We start from the raw sequence: 22,788 nt of genomic DNA on the forward strand, positions 1-22,788 counted from the left end.
ACCTTCATAGCCAAAACGAACACCGATGACGCTTATGTATGCACTTGATATCCCGGTCTAGTACATTCATAATAACACCAGCTCTACTTTATGCTAGGAACATGCGATATATAATATTCAATGTCATAATACCAACACGTAAACATCTACTTGGGGATGGCGTGAAATCAAACGTAGAATTATTGTTTATTTTGCTATTGTCCATTTTAGAGAACGTCTAGCAGGCTTTACGGAACAAATTGATTAACTTGTTGGGTAAATATTTTCTGTATTAAGGCCGCATTGATTCATCTTGATGGACGATTGTTTCGGCCGCATTCCAGCTTCCGTCCTCGGGTCCTAACTTAACTTGTTAACAAGTTGGTTGGTTAACTTGTTGCGTTATATCCTTGTGTAGTTTCGCCTTGTTTGTTGACAACAACAACTATAAAACTTTTCATGGTCGAAAATCTTCGGTAATTGAAGTAATACAAGAACCTGATTGACGCTACCGGAGCCATTATAATACATTTATCATTTCTACAGCCATCAAGTGGAAAAATACGTGTATTACATCCGTAGTAAACGTACTTCTCCAAATGACAGGAAAGTTTTTCGATGGATACATCATATTTACTTGAAAGCCATCTCTGAACCTTTGCGCTCTGATACTTTACATGCAGTTGCTCGCAATCATAATTCAACTTTTAATGCAATGCAGGGGTGAATATCTTTAATGTTCATAGCAATATACTGTACTGTTCGGGAAAGTTACGGAGGCAATGTGATTTTCGTCAGCATTTTCCATTATTACCTTCCGCTCATTGAAAACTATCTTTGCTTTGATGGAATTTGGTGTGCGAAAGTCTTTTAAAGAGATATATTTAATGAATAATGTGCAATGTAATAGAGGCAGTCATCTTGAAATTCTGTAAGAGGACTCCTAGGTGAGCTTGAAGCCTTACCCTCGAATCCGGTGTCCTGTGGGAGAGTCGGGGGACAACCGTCCCCTTCAATACAACAACGGAACACAGTTTTTGGATATGTATAGTGGTCACTTAGCGAACGGCACTCAGGTAACGACTACAAATCTAGACCTAAAGTACTGTAAAGTACATTAAACCAAATTAATTTATTGCTTATATATACATTTGAAATATATAACAGTATGTAAGTAATAATTGGGAGTATTCTATCTCTATACGGGTTCCATCAGTGTCTTGAATAGTGAGTGCAAATATTCGATAGCGAGTGATTGAGTACTTCCCCTAATCCTTCTTCATCCTTACTCTACACGCACAAATATTCAGTGACATTGCATTTTAATGGCAGAAATTTTAAAAGGAAATTATAATAGTGCCACGCGGTTTATTTGAATATATAATGGGCGGGTAAGTATCACATTCTGTTTGAAATAACGTTTTTTACTGAAAGGGATTGGAATCCCGTTCCATTAGCATTTTGCATAGAACTCCCGCCATACTAGTCGCTGATATGGGAATGGATTCCTTGTCTCAAGGCCTCGAGAATTAGATTAAATATTGGCCGATTGACCTTTTCCTAAGGTGGATGCCTCATATAATGGATTGGGAAGCGAAGGCCGTGAAATTGGACCCCAGAGTGATGGACTTGATGTCGAGAGCGCTGTAAATTTCGTCAATGCCATCTCGCGAAAAGCACTTTCCGTGAGTCGATTGTATTAAATGACTTCTCTGAAACGTCGCTGATTAGATTTCAATTATCTCGAAACAGGAATGATTCGGACTCCTTGAGCCCAATCGGAGTAAGGATTGGCCGTAGGTGTTCCATCCGTGGCGCTTCATCCAGCTCATAGTTGGGCGCAATGCAGGGTGTCCCATTTATCTTGACCACCTGAAATAACTTTTTGTCCAGATGTAAATTCAAAAATGTGTCAAGCAAATGTTCATTAACCATCAGGGGGACATTAATCAGCATGATTGCCTTCCTTGTAGCTTTGTTATGTACAAAGATATGAACAGCGGTATGTCTTTTTTAAATGGCACCCTATATTTTTTATTCGGCAATTCATTTCCTCTCCTAAAGACTTGTTCAAAAATGTTGAATGTTCACAGTGGGCCATTAAAATAAACACAGTGTTATGAAAAATGACTGACTCACTAGCGTTTAGTGCAGTCATGTGGGTATAGGAACTACTCCCCTTGCTGACGTTGACAGTGAACAATTTTGAATTGCTGAATAAAAAATATAGGGTGATTAATGTCCCCCTGACTGCTAATGAACATTTGCTTGACACATTTTTGAATTTACATCTGTACAAAAAGTTATTTCGGGTGGTCAAGATAAATGGGCCACCCTGTATATGTGAATTAATTTTACAAGATTATACCCTGGTTGATAAAATTTATTATAACACCATTTTTATACTTTATCTAATCGGTATGATCAAGCTTTCATGATAACCACCGCGCACCACGGCGGTGGTTATCATGACTGTAATATGTGGAAGAATTCGCCAGCTGTATTCTTAGATAGACTAGTTAGGCACAAAGACTCGTTCGAAAAGCACCAGCTGATAAAAGTGTTACTGGAATTGAAATCACATCATTCTCTCTTCTTCATCATTTCAATTCCTTTTTCTTTTTTTTTCTTTCGCTTTTTATCATCCGAACTGCGTGAATATACCGGTTACATAGATGAAAGTGACTTGCTTTCAAGAACCGGAGTTGGCGTTTTTCTTTGTTCTATTTAGAAGAATAGGCTATGTCAACAAAAATTTTGAGATTACACGAGGTAATGGGTATATATTTATTACGAATTACGGGGTATGGGCATACAACATACAGTAGAAGATCGATAATCCGGAATGCGTGGGACCAGACCCTTTCCGGATTAAAGATATTTCCGGTAAATAGATCTGTTCCCTGGATGCAGGCAACACTGCAATACGGAAAATATTTTTTTCCGGAACGTGCATTGGCATCAACAGAAATGATGTATTGCTGAGTAAGGGATCAAGAAAAACTCAATAAAATTCATGATGAAAGGCGTGAGAATCTTGGATATTTATTGAATATATATTATGGTGAGAATCTTGGATATCTATTTGCCATCTGTGATTAAAAAAAGGTTCAAAACATTTGAAAATATTCTTCGTCCGTAAATCGCAGAGGTACTCTTGATAAGGCCAACTGTAAATGAAATAAATATGGCAAATAATATTTTTACAATCCGACTGGAATATCAACATTTTGCCTCTCCGTATTTTTCAACATGCAGCTATCGCAAATTCCATGTCGTTTTCACGACTACTAGCATACATTTATCGGTAATTATCAAATCCTCCGATCGGAGGTAATCCCACTTCGAGTACGTTACCGTAAATAACAATCGAATTTGAATGTTAATTCTTCAATTTAATATTAATAGTCCCAGCTAATCTTTTAAGGGCGGAAAACGCGAGTATTTTGGAAAATCTACTTGGCATTCACTTCATAAACAACGCGTTCCCTAGCGGCATGAATCCCGAAAAATTGAAAAAATTGCTTACCATTACGTCCATTGGATATTTATTTGCCATGGGTGGAGTGGCACGCAGTATCTGTGGCAGCAACATCCGCGCACTTGGTTGTTGGTGCGTTCTTCATGAGGTCGGTAAGTTTGACCTGTTTCCAGCGGCTGCGTCTCTCTTGTATTAAATTGTTTTTCAACCAATGCATGTGTAATACCTCCATATCGTTGGAAGAAGAGGGCCTCTGCTCCAAGTACTTTATGAGTTTTTCTGCATAAGTGATTGCGTCCGACGTAGTAATTTTCTCCTCATCAGAGCTGCAGTCACTGTCGGTCACGTCTTCATCAACTGTCGAACCCGTGACTGCATCCATTATCTCTCCATCGGTCAAGCTTTGGTACACTGGGGCATTATTGTCGCAGGCATTCCATTCTTTTAGATTTTCATCACTTATGTCGGCATCCAGCTCTTTCACAAAATTTATAAAATGAGAAACGGGATCATTCGACGGACCCTGGAAGCCATCAAATTCTGGTATGTCGTCAGTTTCCTCACAGCGGTTTTGAAAATCCGGCAGCAAATTACTCCAACATCTTTTCAAAACCTGGGGAGTAACCTTATCCCACGCTTCGGCAATACACCATACTGCATTTTTAAGGGTAAATTCCTTCTTAAATTCTTCATAGGAGAAAGCAGTGTCACGGTTGATGATATTTTTCATAACTTCACTTCGATAGTGACACTTAAGGCTATTTATTATCCCCTGATCAAGTGGCTGGATTAGAGCAGTACAGTTCGGCGGCAAAAAAGACACTATAACATTCTCCTCGACGAGAGTTTCTGCTGGAGGATGAGCAGGGCAGTTGTCCAACAACAATAAAATTTTTGCATTTTCAGGCAGTCCAAGAGCCTTGAAATTTTTTCGGACCTCTTTGACAAAGTTAGTATGAAACCATTCCTTAAATAATTCTTGCGTAATCCAAGCTCGCTTATTGGCTCTGTAAATCACAGGAAACTGGTGTATACCCTTAAATACGCGTGGTTTTGCACTTTTACCGATGACCATGAGCTTGCATTTATGGCTCCCGGCAGCATTGGAACAGGCTGCGATGGTGACCCTTTCCATTGATTCTTTCGCTCCGCTCGCAGTCTTTTCATCGCGGCAAACGAACGTATTTCGGGGAAGACGGGGAACGTATTACGAAGATCGTTTTTTTTGCGTGTTCTATTACATGTTGGTTTCAGCAACAGCCAACTATTTAACTAAGTCGCTTCAGCGTTAACGTTTAATTTTGGACAAAATCCCCTGTGGTGAGACCGGTAACGGCTGAGAAAGGTAGAAGGTCTAAAATCTAATACTAGGATTTTGAATGAACTTTGTATTCTAATTCAGCACTCTACTGCAAATGCTGTAGAATAATGCTGAGTTTATTCTAAAATGAATGTCAGACACTTTGAAAATGAAATCTCAGGCAGCTAGTTATATTCTAATACTAATATTTTGTGGCAAATGAGACATGGGCATTGGACAATGACAGCCGCGTAGAAATCAAAGGTAAATGCCTACAAAATATGGTGCTACAGAATAATAAGGATCAAGTGGATCGACCGAGTAAGTAATGAGGAAGTCCTAAGAAGAGTGGGTGAGAAGAGGAGCCTCCCGACAACCTTGACAAGAAGAGATAATAAACTGATGGGCCATATTTTGAGACATGATGGCCTGATGGAGACAATTATGGAGGGACAAGTAGGTGGCAGGAACAGAAAAGGAAGATCTCGAATGAAATATAATGAACAGGCAAAGGAGGATGCGAAAGAAAATAAATAAGTAGGTGTGAAAAGATTAGCTGATGGGAGAATTGAGCGGAGAGCTGCGTCAAACCAATCTTAGGATTCTCAGCCAGTGAAGATGGTTAGCAGTTTCCTGTACCAAAACATTTTCCCCGCACGAGTGTGCATCATTCCATCCATGTCTATAGTTCATAGAATGTCAATTTGTGTGTCCAATGTCCAGGCCGGCCCTTATTTTTCAGAATTGAGAAAAGTTATGTTTTCCTAGTCTCAAAATTATCCAAATGAGTTTTATGTTCACGTGCTAAAATTTGGTTGCTTTAAAATATCGGGAACCCGAGCCCCAAGGGCCCTAAGTACGGAGGACCTTCAATTGAGTTTTTTGGGGCTGAGAAGGCACCATCCTGATGATAAACATGAAAGTCAAGCCCTAAGTCCCGATTCTCTTTTTTTGTTTACCTATCTCTAAGTGCACATGAGATATCGCCCATCGTAATGCGATTCACTCCGAGGGCGCTACCCCTCACCGCGGCGCCGCGGAGGGGAAGTCTCTGGCATGCACCACCTGCTTTAGACTTCCCCTCCAACTCCTCCCCGCCCTCAGCAAAGTCTATGCTCCTGCTGGAATATAAGCTCTAAAGAAATGTGCTTACGTTGCAAAGGATTTAAATCACATGACAAAATTTTTCCATCAAAAGTCATCAATTTATTTTCACTATGTCATTTAATTTAAGTAAACATTAACCTAAATAAAATACATTTTCAGTGTATTTCTAATATTCCACAGACGTACAGTATTTGACAACTGTCCAAGTGTCTTTGCGCACGTTAGGGGTTGTCCTACGAAGAAAATGTACGAATAGTAATACATTTTGATAACTCTCCTCCTTCTTCGTAACTGTCTTAAAATCTTGATTTAGTTTCACCGCTCTCTCTGCACATTATTTACCACTTAAGGACCCGGAATAATTTCCAAACTGTTCTTGTAGTCAGGATGGTCATCCTATTCTCTCGTAGGCGCATCAAAGAATGCAGTGCATATGTCTTATGTACTACATAGCTTTCTTGAATTAGCAGTGACAAAATTTGAAATAGATAGCTTGGTCAGGTCATCATGTCCAAAGGGTGCCTGGATCACATGTCCTCAAACGGTGTATCACGTTCTCCTTTTAACGCATAGGAAATAATCCGTCAAACATTGACAGTCCTACCGACTCGCAACCTTTTTTGTGCTGCTTTCGCTGTCCAGGCTATCACTTTTGTGGGTAAAAAGTCTTTTTAGGATCTGCAGGTCACTTTTGGGAGTAGATGCAGCACAAGGAGCGGAGAAAAACATTTGAATTCATAAATTCACCACAAATAGGGAGACGTGCATGAGGCCATCTTCTTGGACCCGGCTCAAGTAGATCTGCGAGCGAAAAAGACACACCTTAATAGAATAAATGGCTTTGGACATCTATCGGTTGTTATGCATCGGGCCTGGTTGCTTTCAGCCAATGCTTCCTGAAGGGACTCCTCCAAGAAATAATATCGTCAACTCTAGTAATTCTCTATAGTCGGCTCGTGGATGTCCCTTCTAAAAAAAATTGTAGTTAAAATCTATTTTTAAATAAAAAAACAACAAATTAAGCGTATTCTTAAACTGAACATCACGTGTATTAATGGTAAACTAGTTATTTCACTGGTTTTCTTATTCAATCTTCAAAAACTTTGCACTTCCTATTCTTTGCTCTTTTTATTCTTTGCACAAGATGCTCAAGAATTAACTCTCTCTCCTCATTGATTTACATCCGTGAACTGACTGCCTGGTTTCTTCTTTGTTGGATATTTCTATCTACTGGTGGAGCCCTGGAAGCCTGGGGGTGGATCGCATTATGATGGACGATATCTCGTAAACGCTTAGAGATACGTCAAAACAAACGGAAATTCGCTCCTATGGCCTTTACTTTCATGTTTTTAATCAGGATAGTGCATTTTCATCCCCAGAAAACTCAATTGATAGTCCTCAGTACTTAGGGTCCTAGCCAAGGGTTCCCGTTATTTTTTACAACCAAATTTTAGCACGTGAATATAAACCTCCATAGGGTAGTTTCTTTCATCAAAGAAAACAAAAGGCATTGATTGCGATTCGTTACCCACCATTAGCGTATTCATAATATACAAATTATTTGGTTTTAGGAATCGCAGTTTAGACGAACGGCATTGGTGTATTTAACCGCATTTGAAAAAGGCCACATTGGCGCCAATGCGATGCCACTCCACGTGACGTCACAGTGACCTAGTTTCTATACGAGTAGATAGGAGTTTTACATCGTCTGAGATTACCAATGCATGCATGAGGCACAGAGCTCTGGGAAACGTCTGTTAATAATCATCTATTAAAACTGCCTATGGTCGGAAAGTTTCCTTCGTTTGATGAGGTATTAATAATCCTTATTTAAGCCGAGCGCTACCTGCTAGCAGGGTACTCTGCTACCTGCTAGCATCCTGCGTCGTATCAATGCTTAAAGCCTCGCCCCAAGGTCACCTCACTTGGCGGCAGCGGGAACCAGAACGACGTCACACGGGGTTTTCCCAGCGTTCATACTTAGCCGTCGCGTTTTCGCGCGCTTGAAAATTTTCACTTTTCATTTAATCGCGAAAAATAGATATCGTCATTTAAAAATCTAAAAGCGTGAAATACGTACTCCAGGAGTAATAATCTTTGGATTTAGGCAATAAAAAAAAAATTAGGAAACCACCGTATTGGATCATTTTTGAGACTAGGAAAACGTAGCTTTTCTCAATTCTGAAAAATTAGGGCCGGCTTAGTGTCCATAATTCCCATTTCCATCGTTTAAATGAATGACCGCCACGCCACGTTAAGGGGTTTCAGGTGTGGGTCAGGATGTGGAAGGAGCGAGGGATGGAAAGGTGGACGAACCTAAAACTGCTGGTAATGGTAGAGAAGGAAAGTCATGGGAAGAAGCGTGCGAGCGACTGAGCTGAATCCGTCGACTATGTAAGCGGTGCTCTCCTGAACGAACCTCGGCCTTGTCTTTGTACCGGAACGGACGACTCTGGAGCGACTGATGACGTCTGGCGTCGCGTCATCGGCGTGTTTAGGTGGTGCCCATAAAGAAGGGGGAGGGAAGGCACACCTCTCGTAAACCTGTAACTCCTCCCCCCCCCCTTCCCGCCCTCTTCATCATCCGTGGGCACCCGCACGCTTTTCCATCGAATTTCCCTTCGACCTTGGCGCCGCGGGGCGGAGGGCGGGGAGGCGATAACCAGTCTGTGTGATTTGGACCGCCCTCTCCCCTACGCTGAGGGCCGGCTGGCAAACTGGCGTGGAGGGTGGGAGGGAGGAGAAAAGCAGAAAGAAAAAGTAGCAGAAGAGTGGCCAGCTAATCACCTCCCTCATCCTCCTGTCAGTAGAAAAACTCATCACGTGACAAAGAATAATGTTAGTCGAAGGCAAAATTATGTAGCAGCCAGATCAATCAGTTTTCAAATGTCAGATGTAAAACATTTAAGGTTTTTTAGGGGACAACGGAAAAAGTTTCCTTGGGATTTCCTGTAGCTTTTAAAGCACATCGATTACCAACTGGTGGCTCTACTATACGATTGCAAACAATGAATTGACGATTTAGAAGTTAATGACAGAGACGCTGACAATTGCTGCCCAAATCCGGCGAGAATTCCGAAAGTAATTATAATCATTCTATGTTTTCAATTATTTAAAGTGATGCATCTCGTCACTTAGCAATAGGTGAATTTTCCCTCTGGCTTATTCTCTTAAAAAATGTCCGGTCTTCTTCCTTGCAGAATATTTGCTCTTTCGTGATTAATCTTGCATTACACGTTATATTTCCATTATCACAATAGTTCTCGTAGTACTTGTTTCTTCCAGGTGGGCATCGCTTCCATTGATCCCGGTAGGGAGGGCAACCGGCGACTTGCGCGCCGCTGACAATGAGTCGATGGTCTAGACACCGTGATCATGCGGTGCGGGCAGGGGTCATGTACCCACCGGGTTCAGAAGGTTCATGTATCTCGTTGCTGGCGAGGGCAGCGGGATGGGATGTCATCTCGGGAGAAGGGAAACTTGTTTCAGTTGCGCCTCATTCGTCCGCTCGGGGCCGCCGCGCGGAAATGAAGGCAGTTCCCGCTCCCGTCGCGTTGTGGACCGGCGACCGTGGCTTAAGTCGCATCTCACTCTCTCTCTCTCCTTTCCTTCGCGCCACGGCCGGACCTTGAACTTAAAAAGAGTGAACGAGAAAGAGCGCGTTTTTTACCGGGCCGGGAGGTGGCGAGCGACCACGCCCACCTGCTTGGGAGCATTGGGGATGGAGCCGTTGTAGTTCACTCTTTTCCGATTTACGGCGTTTGGAAGCGAAGCCGTCAAGTTCGATAATGGGTTAGGGATGGAATGCGGCACTTGAAAGGGCGTACGGGTCAGGAAAAGTTAAAATGCATTGGAATTACGCTGTAGGTTTCGTTCATCTCTGACTAACAGGCGACCCGACGTTGCTAATGATAGTACCCAGTGAAGTGGGAAACTTGGAATTTTATGGTCACATGGTAGGATTTTTAGGTTAAGGAACTAAGCAAGTATGATAATGGTATACGTGTGTAACAGAAAACAATGGAAAATACGATTACCGTATACCGCGCATAGGTTCAGCTAATACCCCACTCCACAACATTGATCATTACGTGCGTCCCTACGTGTGCAGACGAAGCACGTTGTGCGAACTCATACCCCAGCAAAAAGGTTTACACCAAAGTGATTTATAGTTAAGTGTAGAATCCTTTGAGTCATGTTTTCCCTTTTATCGTGTCATGAGGTGTGCCTACTAGGCAGGATGTCTAACCTCAGAAGTTTTATGACGTGACGTAACTAACGGTAATGAGAAAGCGACGCACAGGACGCTTTGGACACAACCAGAAGTAACACTACGGGATTTGGAAGCATGAGATTCACTTACGTACTAACTTTGGTGGCAATCTATGTTGCCGTATTAAAATGGACAGCGGACAGACAAACAGATCCTCTTTTATATACATAGAAGATAGATAAAGAAAAACTAAAGAATCGGAGAACGGATGAAGAAAGGGCACTGCGGTGCAACGCAAGCAGTAGATGAATTCGGTGGGTCGGCCATATGGCAAGGCAAAGCATTTAGTGAGATGTTTGGAAGGACAAAAAATAATCTGTGAATGGCGTAAGACCCATTTCGAGTAATGGTATGAGGAAACTGGTTTTGGAGGAATTAATATGTGAACCTGAAGTTCATGATAGCAGCAGAATAAATACGGACCAATGCCGGGGATGTTCGCATGCGAGAAGGCCCATGAATATTTAAATATCTGATTGGGAGCAAACGCTTTTAAAACCATGCTTAATTGGTTATTCGACATGGCAAGAACTGCGAAGGATATTTTTTCTGAATAACGTAACGGAGGTTGATGGAAAAATTTTATCATATATTAATTGTTTTCTCTACATTTCGTATGTAAATATTCCGCGCAACAGCGGCGAAAATTATTTCTTAGGTGGAAAATTTCATTTCATACATAGGTGACAGTTACAGTTAGAGATATTGTTATCGCTCGCGCCGTAGTTACGGTATCGTTAACCGCTTCCATGCATTAAATTTTGAGCTAAAATCTTGGCAAAGTTATCAACTTTTAACTTAACATTGTGCAAATGTTTATTGATTCAATTATTGACATTAATCAAGCGGTGTATAACCAAGGAGAGCCAATCTGTTATTCAGAATTAAATTATAAACATAGTTCGTTATTCATGCTTGTTCTCTTGGATTGTTTTCATAAAAACATAGAATTCCTACAAATATCACTCACGTATGAGTCCTCCTACGTACTTCCTTCATTGTGGTCTGAAAGGATTGAAAAAATATAATGGCCTTAAAGATACAAAAGCTATGTTTAAAAAATAACAGAAAAAAGCAAATAATAAAACAAAATACCGCTGAAAAATCATGGGAAAATGATTAACACAAAATAATGCGGAGGTTGAAATGGCTGAAAATATGTTTAAATTTTATTATACTGTTGGGCTGTTCTTATTTGTGTTTATAATTAGTTTCTTGGAATTTAAGTTTCCTGTAAAGTAATTTTAAGGTTTTCTTTCGCACAAAAAAAAACGCACTATTCATGTCAATTTTAAACACCTGTTGATTTTTTGACGTAGTCAATGCACTGGCAATGGTTTTATAAAGTAACTGGGACAGTATCACTCGCAGTATTCGTGGCAGTTCGACACTTATCTGTAATAATGATGTTACGCGAGTCGAGCGTAGAAACGTCGGCAATGGAAAACCTGACCCGATGGAGAACCCGAGAACAATTCCTGCGACTAGTTCGCCGTGAAAGCCAACAGGCTAGCAGTCGAGGGAGCAGATGAAGCAGAAAAGAGAAGAGGAAGAAGGATGAAAATGACGACGAAGTGAGGTTAAGCATAAGGACAGGGAAATCGATTGGGAGGCCTAGGACAAGAGGAGGTGGAGACGTATTTGCTGTTTGGGACCTGACTTGCAAAGAGTGTTGTGTGAAAGAATAGATCATATTCCATCTGCACCGAAAGAAAAGAACGGATGTCGTTACCCAGAGTTGGCCCCCGTAGCTATCTTTGTTGCACGAATATTATAAAAGTGGATCCTCAAGTCGGCCTCTAAATGTGTTATCATCCACCGCGCATTTAAATCGGCTTACAAAAGTCGCCACTGGCGCCGCTGACCGTCAAATGGATCCGAGTTTAACGGGGAAATAAGGTATAATTAGCGGTTTTAATCTAAATTTTTCTTATGATGTGATTTTTCACTTTTTCAAAGCTACTCCTCGCAATGAAAATCATTATAATGCAAAATATTGGAAGAAAGTGGATCGCATGGCACTCATCACTGCGCCGCGGACATTTTTGAAATCTGATGCTTAAAATGCAACCAAATTGGCAACAGATATAAGCCTTCTATGGGATGGAATTGGGTCTCCTCTATGCAGTCCCCTTGCTTTGTTGGTTGCTGGGGAGCCGTCCAATGGCCGTCCACTTAATTTGGTGAGAGCGCCATTTTAAATGGCTGCGTAAGAGATGGCTGTGACAGCCAACTTTTTAGAACCCACTGCCAGCGTCGTTGCGTCTTACGCCCAACTATATTGGATGCCGCAGGTTTGAAAGTTGTTGCCGTAGCGTTTGATGAATGGGTATTTCAGCGGCTATTATTATTATTATTAATAGTTACACCATATGAAAGTAACCTTATGTTATCCTTTCATGGCCATTTACAATAAATTTCGTGATTAACCGTTTGCACTCCAACTCATTGCCTTGAATACTTACTCACCTCAGGTCACCATTATGTGGAATCGAATGCCATAAATAATGCATATAGGTTCAATAAAATAAGACAGCAATGATATTTTTAAATGCGTATTTATTACAAAAGGAAGCAAATTTTTAAAAATAAACAAAGTTTCGGTAAAATTTTTGTTAAGCAACATGCGTGAAGGCTGCATACAATTTATAGTCCGGCATTCTCACAACAATTGCCGGCTGGAAAGTTATGAAGTTTGCAACATCGATGGAGTTGACTATGCTGATTTCAAGAACTTCGTAACCATTAAAAAATTCATCTAAACCGTAGATGTACAGCACTTCGTAGACGAAACATTCTGTCATTTTCGTTGGAAATTACTCTTTCAATTTTTCAGAATAAAGGAAGGCTGAAACCAACTGCAACACGTATTCCACTTTGGTAACGAGTGAACTTCCACTTTATCCAAGGCACCTCAAGGCAAGCTGACACAAACTCACGAGGAATTTTTCTTATGTGTTCACAGTTGTCCATCAACATCCCACTATTCCAATAAGGAGCTGAAACAAGTATTTAAATATTTTAACATCATTAAACGTGTATTTTTGATTATTGGGTGCTCTTTTGCGATTAGTTACCGACGCCATACATGAAAAGGAAGCTACTTCCTACTCATATCTTAAGCCATTAATACAGTGCTTTAATCAGCCTAAACATTTTGCACATGTAAACACAAGGGTTGGTACATCAAGAGGAAAATAAAACAAAAGATTCTGTGGTATGTTACATAGCTTGCACTATGGACACGAGGTCGATATCCTGGATCTGAGTTCTAAAGTTCGTGATACACAGCTCTGTATTGCAGTTCATTCGTATTTTAACATTTAATATTATGTTAATGTTTTGATTAATGTCATTTAGTTGATGTTTATGTTTAATATGATGTGGATGTTTAATGAATACTGAGGGATTGTAATGTTTTCCACGAGACAGTTAAGACCCAAAGCATCAAGAAAATCCCTTGTTTGGTTATCCATATCTTCTCATCTTCAAGTGCTCTAGGAGTATAAAAAAGTATTAAAATTGGCAATGGATGGCAATATTTTCTCACTCACTGGAGAAAACTGTAAAACTATTTCCTTACCACCAAGCACGCCAAACATGTGAACTTATTAGTTGTTTATTATAAGAACTGTTTGGGAGTTTGTCACTATAGCGATGACTCTGACGTAGAAGCGATGTTCTTCGCCCTCACCACCGTGCGGCCTGTCGAATCCAACTGTCGGATTAGCGGTCTCTTCGGCTGTTGCGTATGGACTACACTTAAACATCAGAACCGTTAAATTTAATTGGATGGTATACACAATGGCTCTGGCTGCCGTGTCTGTTGCGGTTGATATTGCATCCAACTTTCACTTGTGTAACTGGATGCTTCAGCCAATCCTTTTTTTTTAGTGTACGAATGATGTGGCATATCGAAGAAATAATTGTATTTTTACGAGCTCATTTTGCGGAAGAGAGATTAATATTCATAGGTATTTGCTAGAAAGTATATAAAAACTCAATGATTCATTATTGCTATGAGACATTGGTTGTTTTTATTAATTATAAAATTGTTAGCACTACTTTTACTGCATATAACTGTTTTCTTTCTGAAAGAGTTGATAAGAAATATCAATTTCAAAGAAAATTGGTGGATTGCATTTTAAAAGCAGGTGAAATGAACAAGTTGACTCGACAAAAGCATATGAGAGTCTGCAACAATCTGCACTCACTAGTCACCACCAACAAAGAAAACAAAAACGAAAAGTTCGATCCATAGGCCGTCAAAAGGAGCACAATAAAAACATCTTGGCGCCAACAACTATATGCAAAATGTCCATTTAAATTTCAAAAAACGTAGTAATGTGATGGTCGTAATTTTACCTACTCGAGCTTTTAATTGATAAGCTTACTCGAGCTTCTAATAATATTAGGAAAAGCATAGCTGACAATAAAAAGATTCCTCTAAAAAATGTCTTTATGATGCTATGGTCGAATGGAAGAAAAGTAACTTATGCTGAAAAAATAGTTACTTAAAACATCATTCCAAGTAGGCACCATTTCTCATAGAATTGTCTCAGCACATCAATAAATGCTCTTCGCTGCTGGTGGAAGTTAAAGACCACGTCCACAGACGTGCTCCTAGGCCAACGAGGTAATCTTTTGGTAAGAATAGTGACTCGGTTCTCGTGTGGAACAGTCATAGGACAAGAAACGCTTATTTTCTATAGATAGATAAAAATCTGTGCGACGCGTGTTTGCCCTCGAAGATATAGGCCACCCTCGCCGACACATGTGTCATGCTGGTTTTCCAACTACTCCGATCGCTACGCAACGACCGACTCCTATTTCTCCCTCAAATCATGTTGGTAGTAGAAAAAACATTAATGCTCACAGCTGTTGTGCCAAATTTGCATGTATTTTGTACCGCACTCTCACATCCTGTTTTGCACTCGAAAATAACGATGATTAGAGAGAACTCCCGGGCCCGAGGTTCTGTAGTTGGAAATGATACTAATTCCCCAAATTGATTATTCTTCCATTCCCATCCTGAAGGAAGATAGGAGACTCCGCGCTATTTCTGCACTTGTTGATAAACTCGGGGACTCTATTAGCGTGATAATCTGACGTTGGTGGTGGATTAGCGAGATAAAAGTCGGCGAGTGGAGGTTACTTAGAGCTATCCTCTCTATGCTTTGTCTGAACCTTGATTTAATTAGTCCATCTCAAAACTTTTCCTCCATAAAACAATACTAGGAAATATTCTCCTGCCTTCATGGTATTTTCCTTCTTTTTACCTACACTCAAAAACAACCACTTTTTTTCCGAAAATCCAGTGAACCGTTCAAGTCTTTTTTTGTCTGAAGATTTTCGCAGCTTCTTTTATCTATGTGATAAGTTCCTTTCGGGAAATTTTGCGTCGGCAACATTTTCTGCTCGACGTTTCACTCCTACTGGGAGCGTTTTGAAGAGAATGGGAGGGGAAACATTCTCGTCCCGATCTTATATAGGGTTCGTTATCCCATTGTTGACCCGATTTGAATTTCCCGCGAAAGGCGATAGGCGTCGGGCATTAGATTGGGCCAGGAACCCTTTCCATATGCGGCTGAGGTTATATCCATCTTCCCTATAGAAAGTATTTGGCCTTTTTGCTATTTCCACGGCTTCGCCTATAACGCGTGGATGGTAATCTTCCGTCTTCGCAAATACCCGTGCATGGTTGAACATTATTTTATGCCCCGAGATAGAGGCGTAATGTTCAGAGACCGCTGATGCGTCCCATTTATGAAGTTGCATCGCCCTTTGGGAGATGGATCGCTTGCTCTGCCCCACGTAGCTTCTGCCGCAGCAGCAGGGAACCTCGTACACTCCCATAGATTGAAGAGGAGGATGGCTATCCTTCGGTGAAGGTAGAAAAATTTTAATTTTCTTCGCCGTGCAGAAGCGAGTCTTGATATTGCTTTTTCGAAGGATTCTAGCGATTCTATCTGTGACTCCGGACAGGTATGGGAGTTTAGCGTATGCCAATGACTTTAACTCATTGTGGTCATCATCTTGAAGCAGACGTTTTTCTTTCAACGCTCTTTTTATGAAAGAGACACTTTAGACATTACCTTTTATAGCCCACATAAGGTGTTGCATTTCACTTTGGATATGTTCTGCATCACACACAGTTTTGGTGCGGTGGATTAGCATTTTTATGACACAGGCCTTCTGTTGTGGATGGTGATGTGATCTTGAATTCAAATACCTGTCGGTGTGGGTTTTCTTTCCATACAATGAGTGGCCTAGGCTTCCATCCATTTTTCTTTGAACCAGGACATCTAGGAAAGGGAGACAACCTCCTTCTTCAAGTTCCTTTGGTGAATTTGATGTCTGGATGGATTTTATTTAGGCCATATAGTCAGATCACAAAAGTGTCATCTACATATCTTAACCAGCATGATGGTTTCTCTTCACTCGTGCCAAGTGCCTTCTTCTCAAAAAACTCCATATATAAATTGGATATTACGGGAGAAAGCGGGGATCCCATTGCCGCACCACTTTTTTGTCCATATGTAACCCCGTTGTAAAGACAATAGTTGTTTTTAAGGCATAATTCAATCAATTTTGGGTAGTCCTGTGGAAGTCCATCATCTGTTAGAGTTTTTAAGATTTCCACCGAATCAGGGACAGGAACTTTCGTGACATCAAAGCTTGGTCACCAGCGCTTCATTCGTTTACGCGGGAGGACAAAAGGTCTGATACTTTTTGAAGAGCCCTCTTATAATCTATGCGCAATATTTTCAAAATCTTGAGCAGCAGCAATATGCCAGATACATATTTCTTTACTTTAGAAAGGAATAAAAAGTTTTTGGTAAGATTCTTTTTTGGGATTTGCCTCACTTTGGGGGTTTCTTTCGCCTATGCGGCGCCTAGATCCTGGATGTAGATATAAGTGAACCAAGATGCGTGATGTGTTACGCGAATGTTTGCGTCTGACATCGAAAGTGACGAAAACCTACATTATATCTTCCTCTTTCATTGAAATATTTAAAGTTCATATTACGTTTCTCTTTGCTATATCATTGGCATTTTATATTTGGTATATCTCTTTGGTTTAAACATAACTTCATGATCATCAACATATTTCGTTTAAAATGTGGATTATAAACGATTGATCTGAAAATATATATTATTATTCGTGTGGAGTTAGATTACAGGTCGTTTTTAGTTGCGCATATGTTTCTATATGCACCTATTATTTGGGGAGCGTTGCATCATAGGGTGTAGAGCGCTTGACTGCCTATCACAGGGTCGCGGGATCAAAGTCCGGGTCCAGGCTTAATATTTTAAGTTCTAGGTGGCCCTGGAAAAGAATTGGTGAGATTTACTCGCCCGTGGCTTAGTCCGTGTTGAGCTCCACCCTCGCTTTGCCGACCAACCTCAGCGTTGAATCTGTGATTGAGTGAGTAATGCATTTCCCCTCATCTTCTGATTTCAGTGTTCGACGCGGGTGCCAAGTTACCCGGAGGGATCATCTCGGGGAACTACTATCGTCTCGGAGACTTTGACGAATGTGTTTGGGTTCGTGGCCGTGATCGGAAAGGAGCCACCGTCGCTGGCCAGTACTGCCTCGCTTCCGTCCAGCTGACCGAAGACGGCGCGCACAAAGCGAAGCGGCTGAGTGAACATCATGAAGGCTTTCGCTCCCCATTTGCCGTGGACTTTGACCCAATGGTGTCCGCTTGGGAAGTGGTCGAGGTGAGCTACAGCTGTGATGCACGCAGAATATGGGCTTTAAACTCAGAGCTTAATCCTGCGGATCAAAAATCTTCTGTATATCGAGACTAATACAAATGCGATCGAGATAGATCAATGAGATCAAATCTCTATCGTAGTTCTCTCCCTACTCCTCGCACCACCTGATAAAGTCTACCATTCTTTGTTATTTATTTGTAAATACTGTTGAATATTATTTTGTTCGTAGTTGGTTACGTTTTGCTAAATATTAGTAAGTTTCTCTTGTTATTCTCTGTCCTCTGTAATTGGCCTCGTGCTGTTTTTGAACTGAATTAAATAAGATGTATAAGTGTTATGATGAGTGTAAGAGTAAAGAAATTAACCTGGTGCTATTCCCCTTGTATTCGTTCAATGCATCATTAACTTTTTTTCTTCGCCATAGAATCCTGGATGAATGGAGGTTATGAATGAAATCATGATTTTCCTTCCCTGGAAAAAGTCAATTAAAGACTGAAAAGTTACTCGCATTGTCTTAGATATTTTATTCCTAATTTGATTATCATGATGAGATGTTAATGAAAACTTATATCATAGGTACTGATTATTTTTACTTTTGAAAGATTACTTACAGGATATTAAAAGCTTACCTGAGTTATGTATGGCTAGTCCTTTTATCGTGGGGATTATTAGGTTGAGAGTCTAGCGCAAAATATTATAATGATGAGTTGTATTAAAATAAAGTAGTGCTTAGCTCTAAAATGTTATATGCTGGCAAATCATCTGGGCAATATTTTGGCGGTCAATTTTGCTGTTAGGTTACGGGCACTGTCTGAGATTTCTTTCATAATCCTAATCGCTTGCACAGACTTTGTCCGTTGTGATTGACAGTATGCTGTTACACGTATGCTTTCTATTGGAAATTGCAGTACAAGGGTGACAAATCCAAGCACAGGCGCGACAGACTCAAGTGGGGCTTCTGCCTTCCGTCCAGCTGTTCATCCACAGACCTCGAGACGGCGCTGAACCACGTCCTCCAGAGAGCCCGTCCCGCTCTCGGCATTCTGGCTTCTGCCACTGTCGATGAATCTTTGTGCACGGTGGAGGAGCCCGTGACGCTATCTGGATATGACTACATGTTTTGGTAAGGAAGTCTGTAAGAGAGCAGTGCACTTCAGATTTTTTTAGGAACTGTGGTCGAGTTATTCTTTTGATCAATTAAAAGAATCCTTCTGAAACTTCTGTCCATACTAAGGCAAAAATTCATTCTAACTGAATACTTGTGAATTTTAAATTCTCCAAAAAAGTTATAAAAACAATTTCCTTTAACCACATTCATACATGCGATTTACTTATGCATTTAGAAAAACGGTGCTAAAGGACGAGAGATCTTAAGGCCATTTTAAAGAGGGCACGTGATTGCGCAGGTTATAGCTGCCTTAATTTCTCATTATGGCGTGAAATTGTGCGAATGCACGAACGAAATTAGAACGGGCTATTTTGTCATCTCACATTTATGGATTTTCGCATGGGTTCTATAGAGCGTTCCACATTTAGTTGACAGTATGGGCTCTTATGGAGAATCGTTTCCCATGTTAATCTCCATAAGGCCAGGAGCGCGGTGTTGTCAACAACAGCACGGAAATTAAAGTTGCGTTATGCACTGATTAAAAATTTTATTCTAATGTAGAAAAAGGTGCTGCATTCATTGGCGCCAATAGTTTTTCGATAAAAATTATAACAAAAGCTATAAAAAACATTTCCGTAAATTTCCGTCAGAAACGTGTATTTTTTTACTTTATCTTCTTCTCGCAATTTCTGCCTGACCGTTGACTGTATTGAATTGAATTTTTTTGCAAAAAATTCTTCACACTATTTTCTGCTTGAAGATCTTCACCAATTGTACAAATATTGAGTTTTAATGTTGTTATGCCGACGTAACACACTTTAGGACAAGAAAATTTTGATTTTTGCAAGGTAAAAAGTAGTCGCTTACTAACTTACGTTTCTTACGTCGTAGGTCCCTATATGCTGCGTACCAAATGTGGAGAAAACTACAAGGTTATTTTTGGTGAAAAAATCATTGACTTACATCAATTCTGAAGCGAGTTACAAGGTTTTGATCTTAAGAAAAAATATTACGGTGCCGCTGGGCGGGCTTCTTGCTTTTTCTTGCGCGCAGAGGGAAAATTCTCGGGCGGAAAAGGAGTTTTTTGTCAATGCATACTATGAAATGTATTTATGTATTCGTTTGATATCCTAAACAGAGAATACCTACTTATACGTCGTAACAGCAGTGTTTTTATCTGAATACATTGATACACGAAAGTAAGCAAGCGGCTTGGAAGTAAGACTCTTTCACCTTGGGTGTTTAGGTCCCATCGGGGAAACCAAGAAAAAGAATATCTCATAATCTGTACCAAACACTACCCCATCCAGTGCACGCATTTACAAAAGGGGGCTTGGGTTTTTTCTGAGTTCCTTTCATAGGGTACCATAAAACCTGCCCCAAAAGCGACCCAGGCCGAAGGGGCCGAGGGAAGAATTTACGAAGGCGTTCAGTTTGTCATTGCATTTTTTTGGAGTGAACAAGTGTTGTGTGGTGTATTGAACTTGAGAATTGTGAAGTGTGTTTTACACTTATCTCTGCTGTAACACGCCCAATCAATATGTCCGATACAAAGAAGAGGAGAAAAGGTGAGAAGCTCATAAGCCACGAAAGACAGTTGGTGCTCAAAGTCTTCTCGTACATAAGGAAATCTCTCAGCATTAGTGAGGCCTGCCGAGAAGCTTCGAAGGCTACTGGGTGCTAGGAGTTCACTATTTACAGAGTGAGAAAGGAAAGCTCCCGTGGTCCATTGGTAACTCCTTCAAAAACTAAAGAAATTAGACAGCCTTACAAAAATTCGAGGGCAGTGATTTTCGACGGTTTGGTGAGATCGGGAATTAGAAGGAAGGTACATGAATCCTTCGTGAAAATTATTCCTCCGACTTTAAAATCCATCTGAAACCCGGTGAATATGGATAGTATTCTCCCAGATTACAAAAGGACAACACTATATCGTCTTCTTTTGGACATAGGCTGCGTGTACGAACGCAGGGGGAAAAGAATCATCCTTATCGAAAGGGATGATATTATTCGTTGGTGGCACAATTAATTATTATTTAAGGCAGCTAAAAAAATATCGTCGCGAACACAGGACGAGAGTATTAACAGGCGAAAGTTGGATTAATGTTGGACAAATAGTGAACATTAGTTTGCGAAACAAACAATTAGAAAATCCGCGTCAAGCTTTGCTTGCTGGACTAAATACTGGGCTTGGCCCCCACTTCCCGAGGAGGACGATTTGCAATTATACACGCAGGAACGGAAAATGGGTTCATAAAAGGAGCATCGCATGTGTTTCTGTACAAAAAGAACTCAATGGATGAGCATGAAGAAGTGGGTGGCGAGTGTTACGAGAGATGGTTTGAGCACTCACTTCTTGCAAACTTACCCGAAGGATCAATTATAGTGGTAGATAATGCCTCTTATTACTCAAGGAAATTGGAATCCTTGCCTACTACAAGGTGAAAGAAAGAGAACATTAAGGAAATTAGCTTTGAAGATGTCAGCTTGAAAAGAGATCTTTAATTAACAATAAACCAAGTACGGGAAAATTTAGAAAAATTAAAGATTGATGATGTCTTATACAAAATCGCCTTTCATGTAATACTAGCTAGAGCCAACAAATATTGCATAATATGGAAGGAATAGAAATTTTGTCTCATTCAGGAGCGGCTATAATTTTTATTATCCTTCAATTTATTGTTATTTTTTACATTACAGATTATTCATTATTCAGTTTGTGCATTGAATAAGTACGTACATGAAATAACAAAAGACTTTTCCTTTTATACTGCCGCAAAGGTATTGTAATATACGCTAAAACATTCCTTAATTTACGCAGTCTTTCGTGCGATCCCTAACTCCTTTTTGAACTAAACCGTTTTGGCGCCATATTATGTGTGGTTGCATACGCTGTTAGGATGCCTGCCGGCGGAGCGGAAGCTTGGCAACACTGTTATCCATAAGGCCCGTACTGTCAACTAAATGTGGAACGCTCTATAGCAACTCACCGCTTTACACGACGCAAATTTGACTGCGCCTTAATACACGCATCAGATTGTGCGATTACGTACCCCGTGTCAATCGGCGTTAATAATAGCTAAGAATATTGGTTGTATTATGTTGAAGGCAAAGTAAATTTAATTTATTTACTGTTCATATAGATTAAAAAAAGCGACTTTAACTATTAAATCGTCGGAAATATAAGGCATATAGGACGATATCAATTTAATGTTAAGTAATTTTTCCTTTATTTTTCCAATAATACAGTCCTTTATATTCGCCAAAACAAGCTTCCGAAAATCCCGGCACGGAGTCGTTCGTCTGTTTCTAAACCGGTGGAACAATGCTTTAAATCCATTTTGGACGCTTGAAACTATTTGAAATGAAAAAGGGAGTTGGCACGGTTTCCACGAGCTTCTTTATCACTATTATACTTAATAGGGTTACGGTTGGATGATTTGATACAAGGAGATCGAGAAATAGTTCGTTTGTTTTTCGTCGTTATTGCTTGAGACGTGTTGTATAGTTCATCGAGATTTTGTTAGCCTTACTCAAGGAACAAATTACTCCAGGAATTGTACGAAGAATAACGTATCAGCTTTTCATTCAAGCTGTCGATGAACACCTATCTTTGGGTTAACATAGTGATTTGAACCCTTTTTAGGGTTATCCTAAAAGAATGGTGCGGTATCAGTAATTCATAGGAAGATAGTAGGGATAGGGTGGCATAGATATTTCTGAGGCCTTGAGGAGGGCACTTCAAGTACAGCACTCAGTCCGTCAGATTGGCCGTTAAGCCGTGGTCCCCTCGGTGACTTGCGTTAGGAGTACACTAA

At 40.4% G+C, this 22,788-nt stretch overlaps 1 protein-coding gene across 1 annotated transcript in view; it reads left to right on the plus strand.

The window, feature by feature from the left end:
* The window catches only part of LOC124156444 (nose resistant to fluoxetine protein 6-like), a 69,528-nt gene that overhangs the window by 29,943 nt on the left and 16,797 nt on the right, over positions 1 to 22,788 (plus strand). Inside the window, exons 3-4 of the mRNA XM_046531000.1 lie at positions 17,606 to 17,865; positions 18,771 to 18,985. Of these exons, the coding sequence (XP_046386956.1) occupies positions 17,606 to 17,865; positions 18,771 to 18,985 (475 nt within the window). The remainder of the gene's footprint in view (positions 1 to 17,605; positions 17,866 to 18,770; positions 18,986 to 22,788) is intronic.

This window comes from Ischnura elegans, chromosome 3 (assembly GCF_921293095.1).
Source record: "Ischnura elegans chromosome 3, ioIscEleg1.1, whole genome shotgun sequence".
Classification (NCBI taxonomy): Eukaryota; Metazoa; Arthropoda; class Insecta; order Odonata; family Coenagrionidae; genus Ischnura; species Ischnura elegans.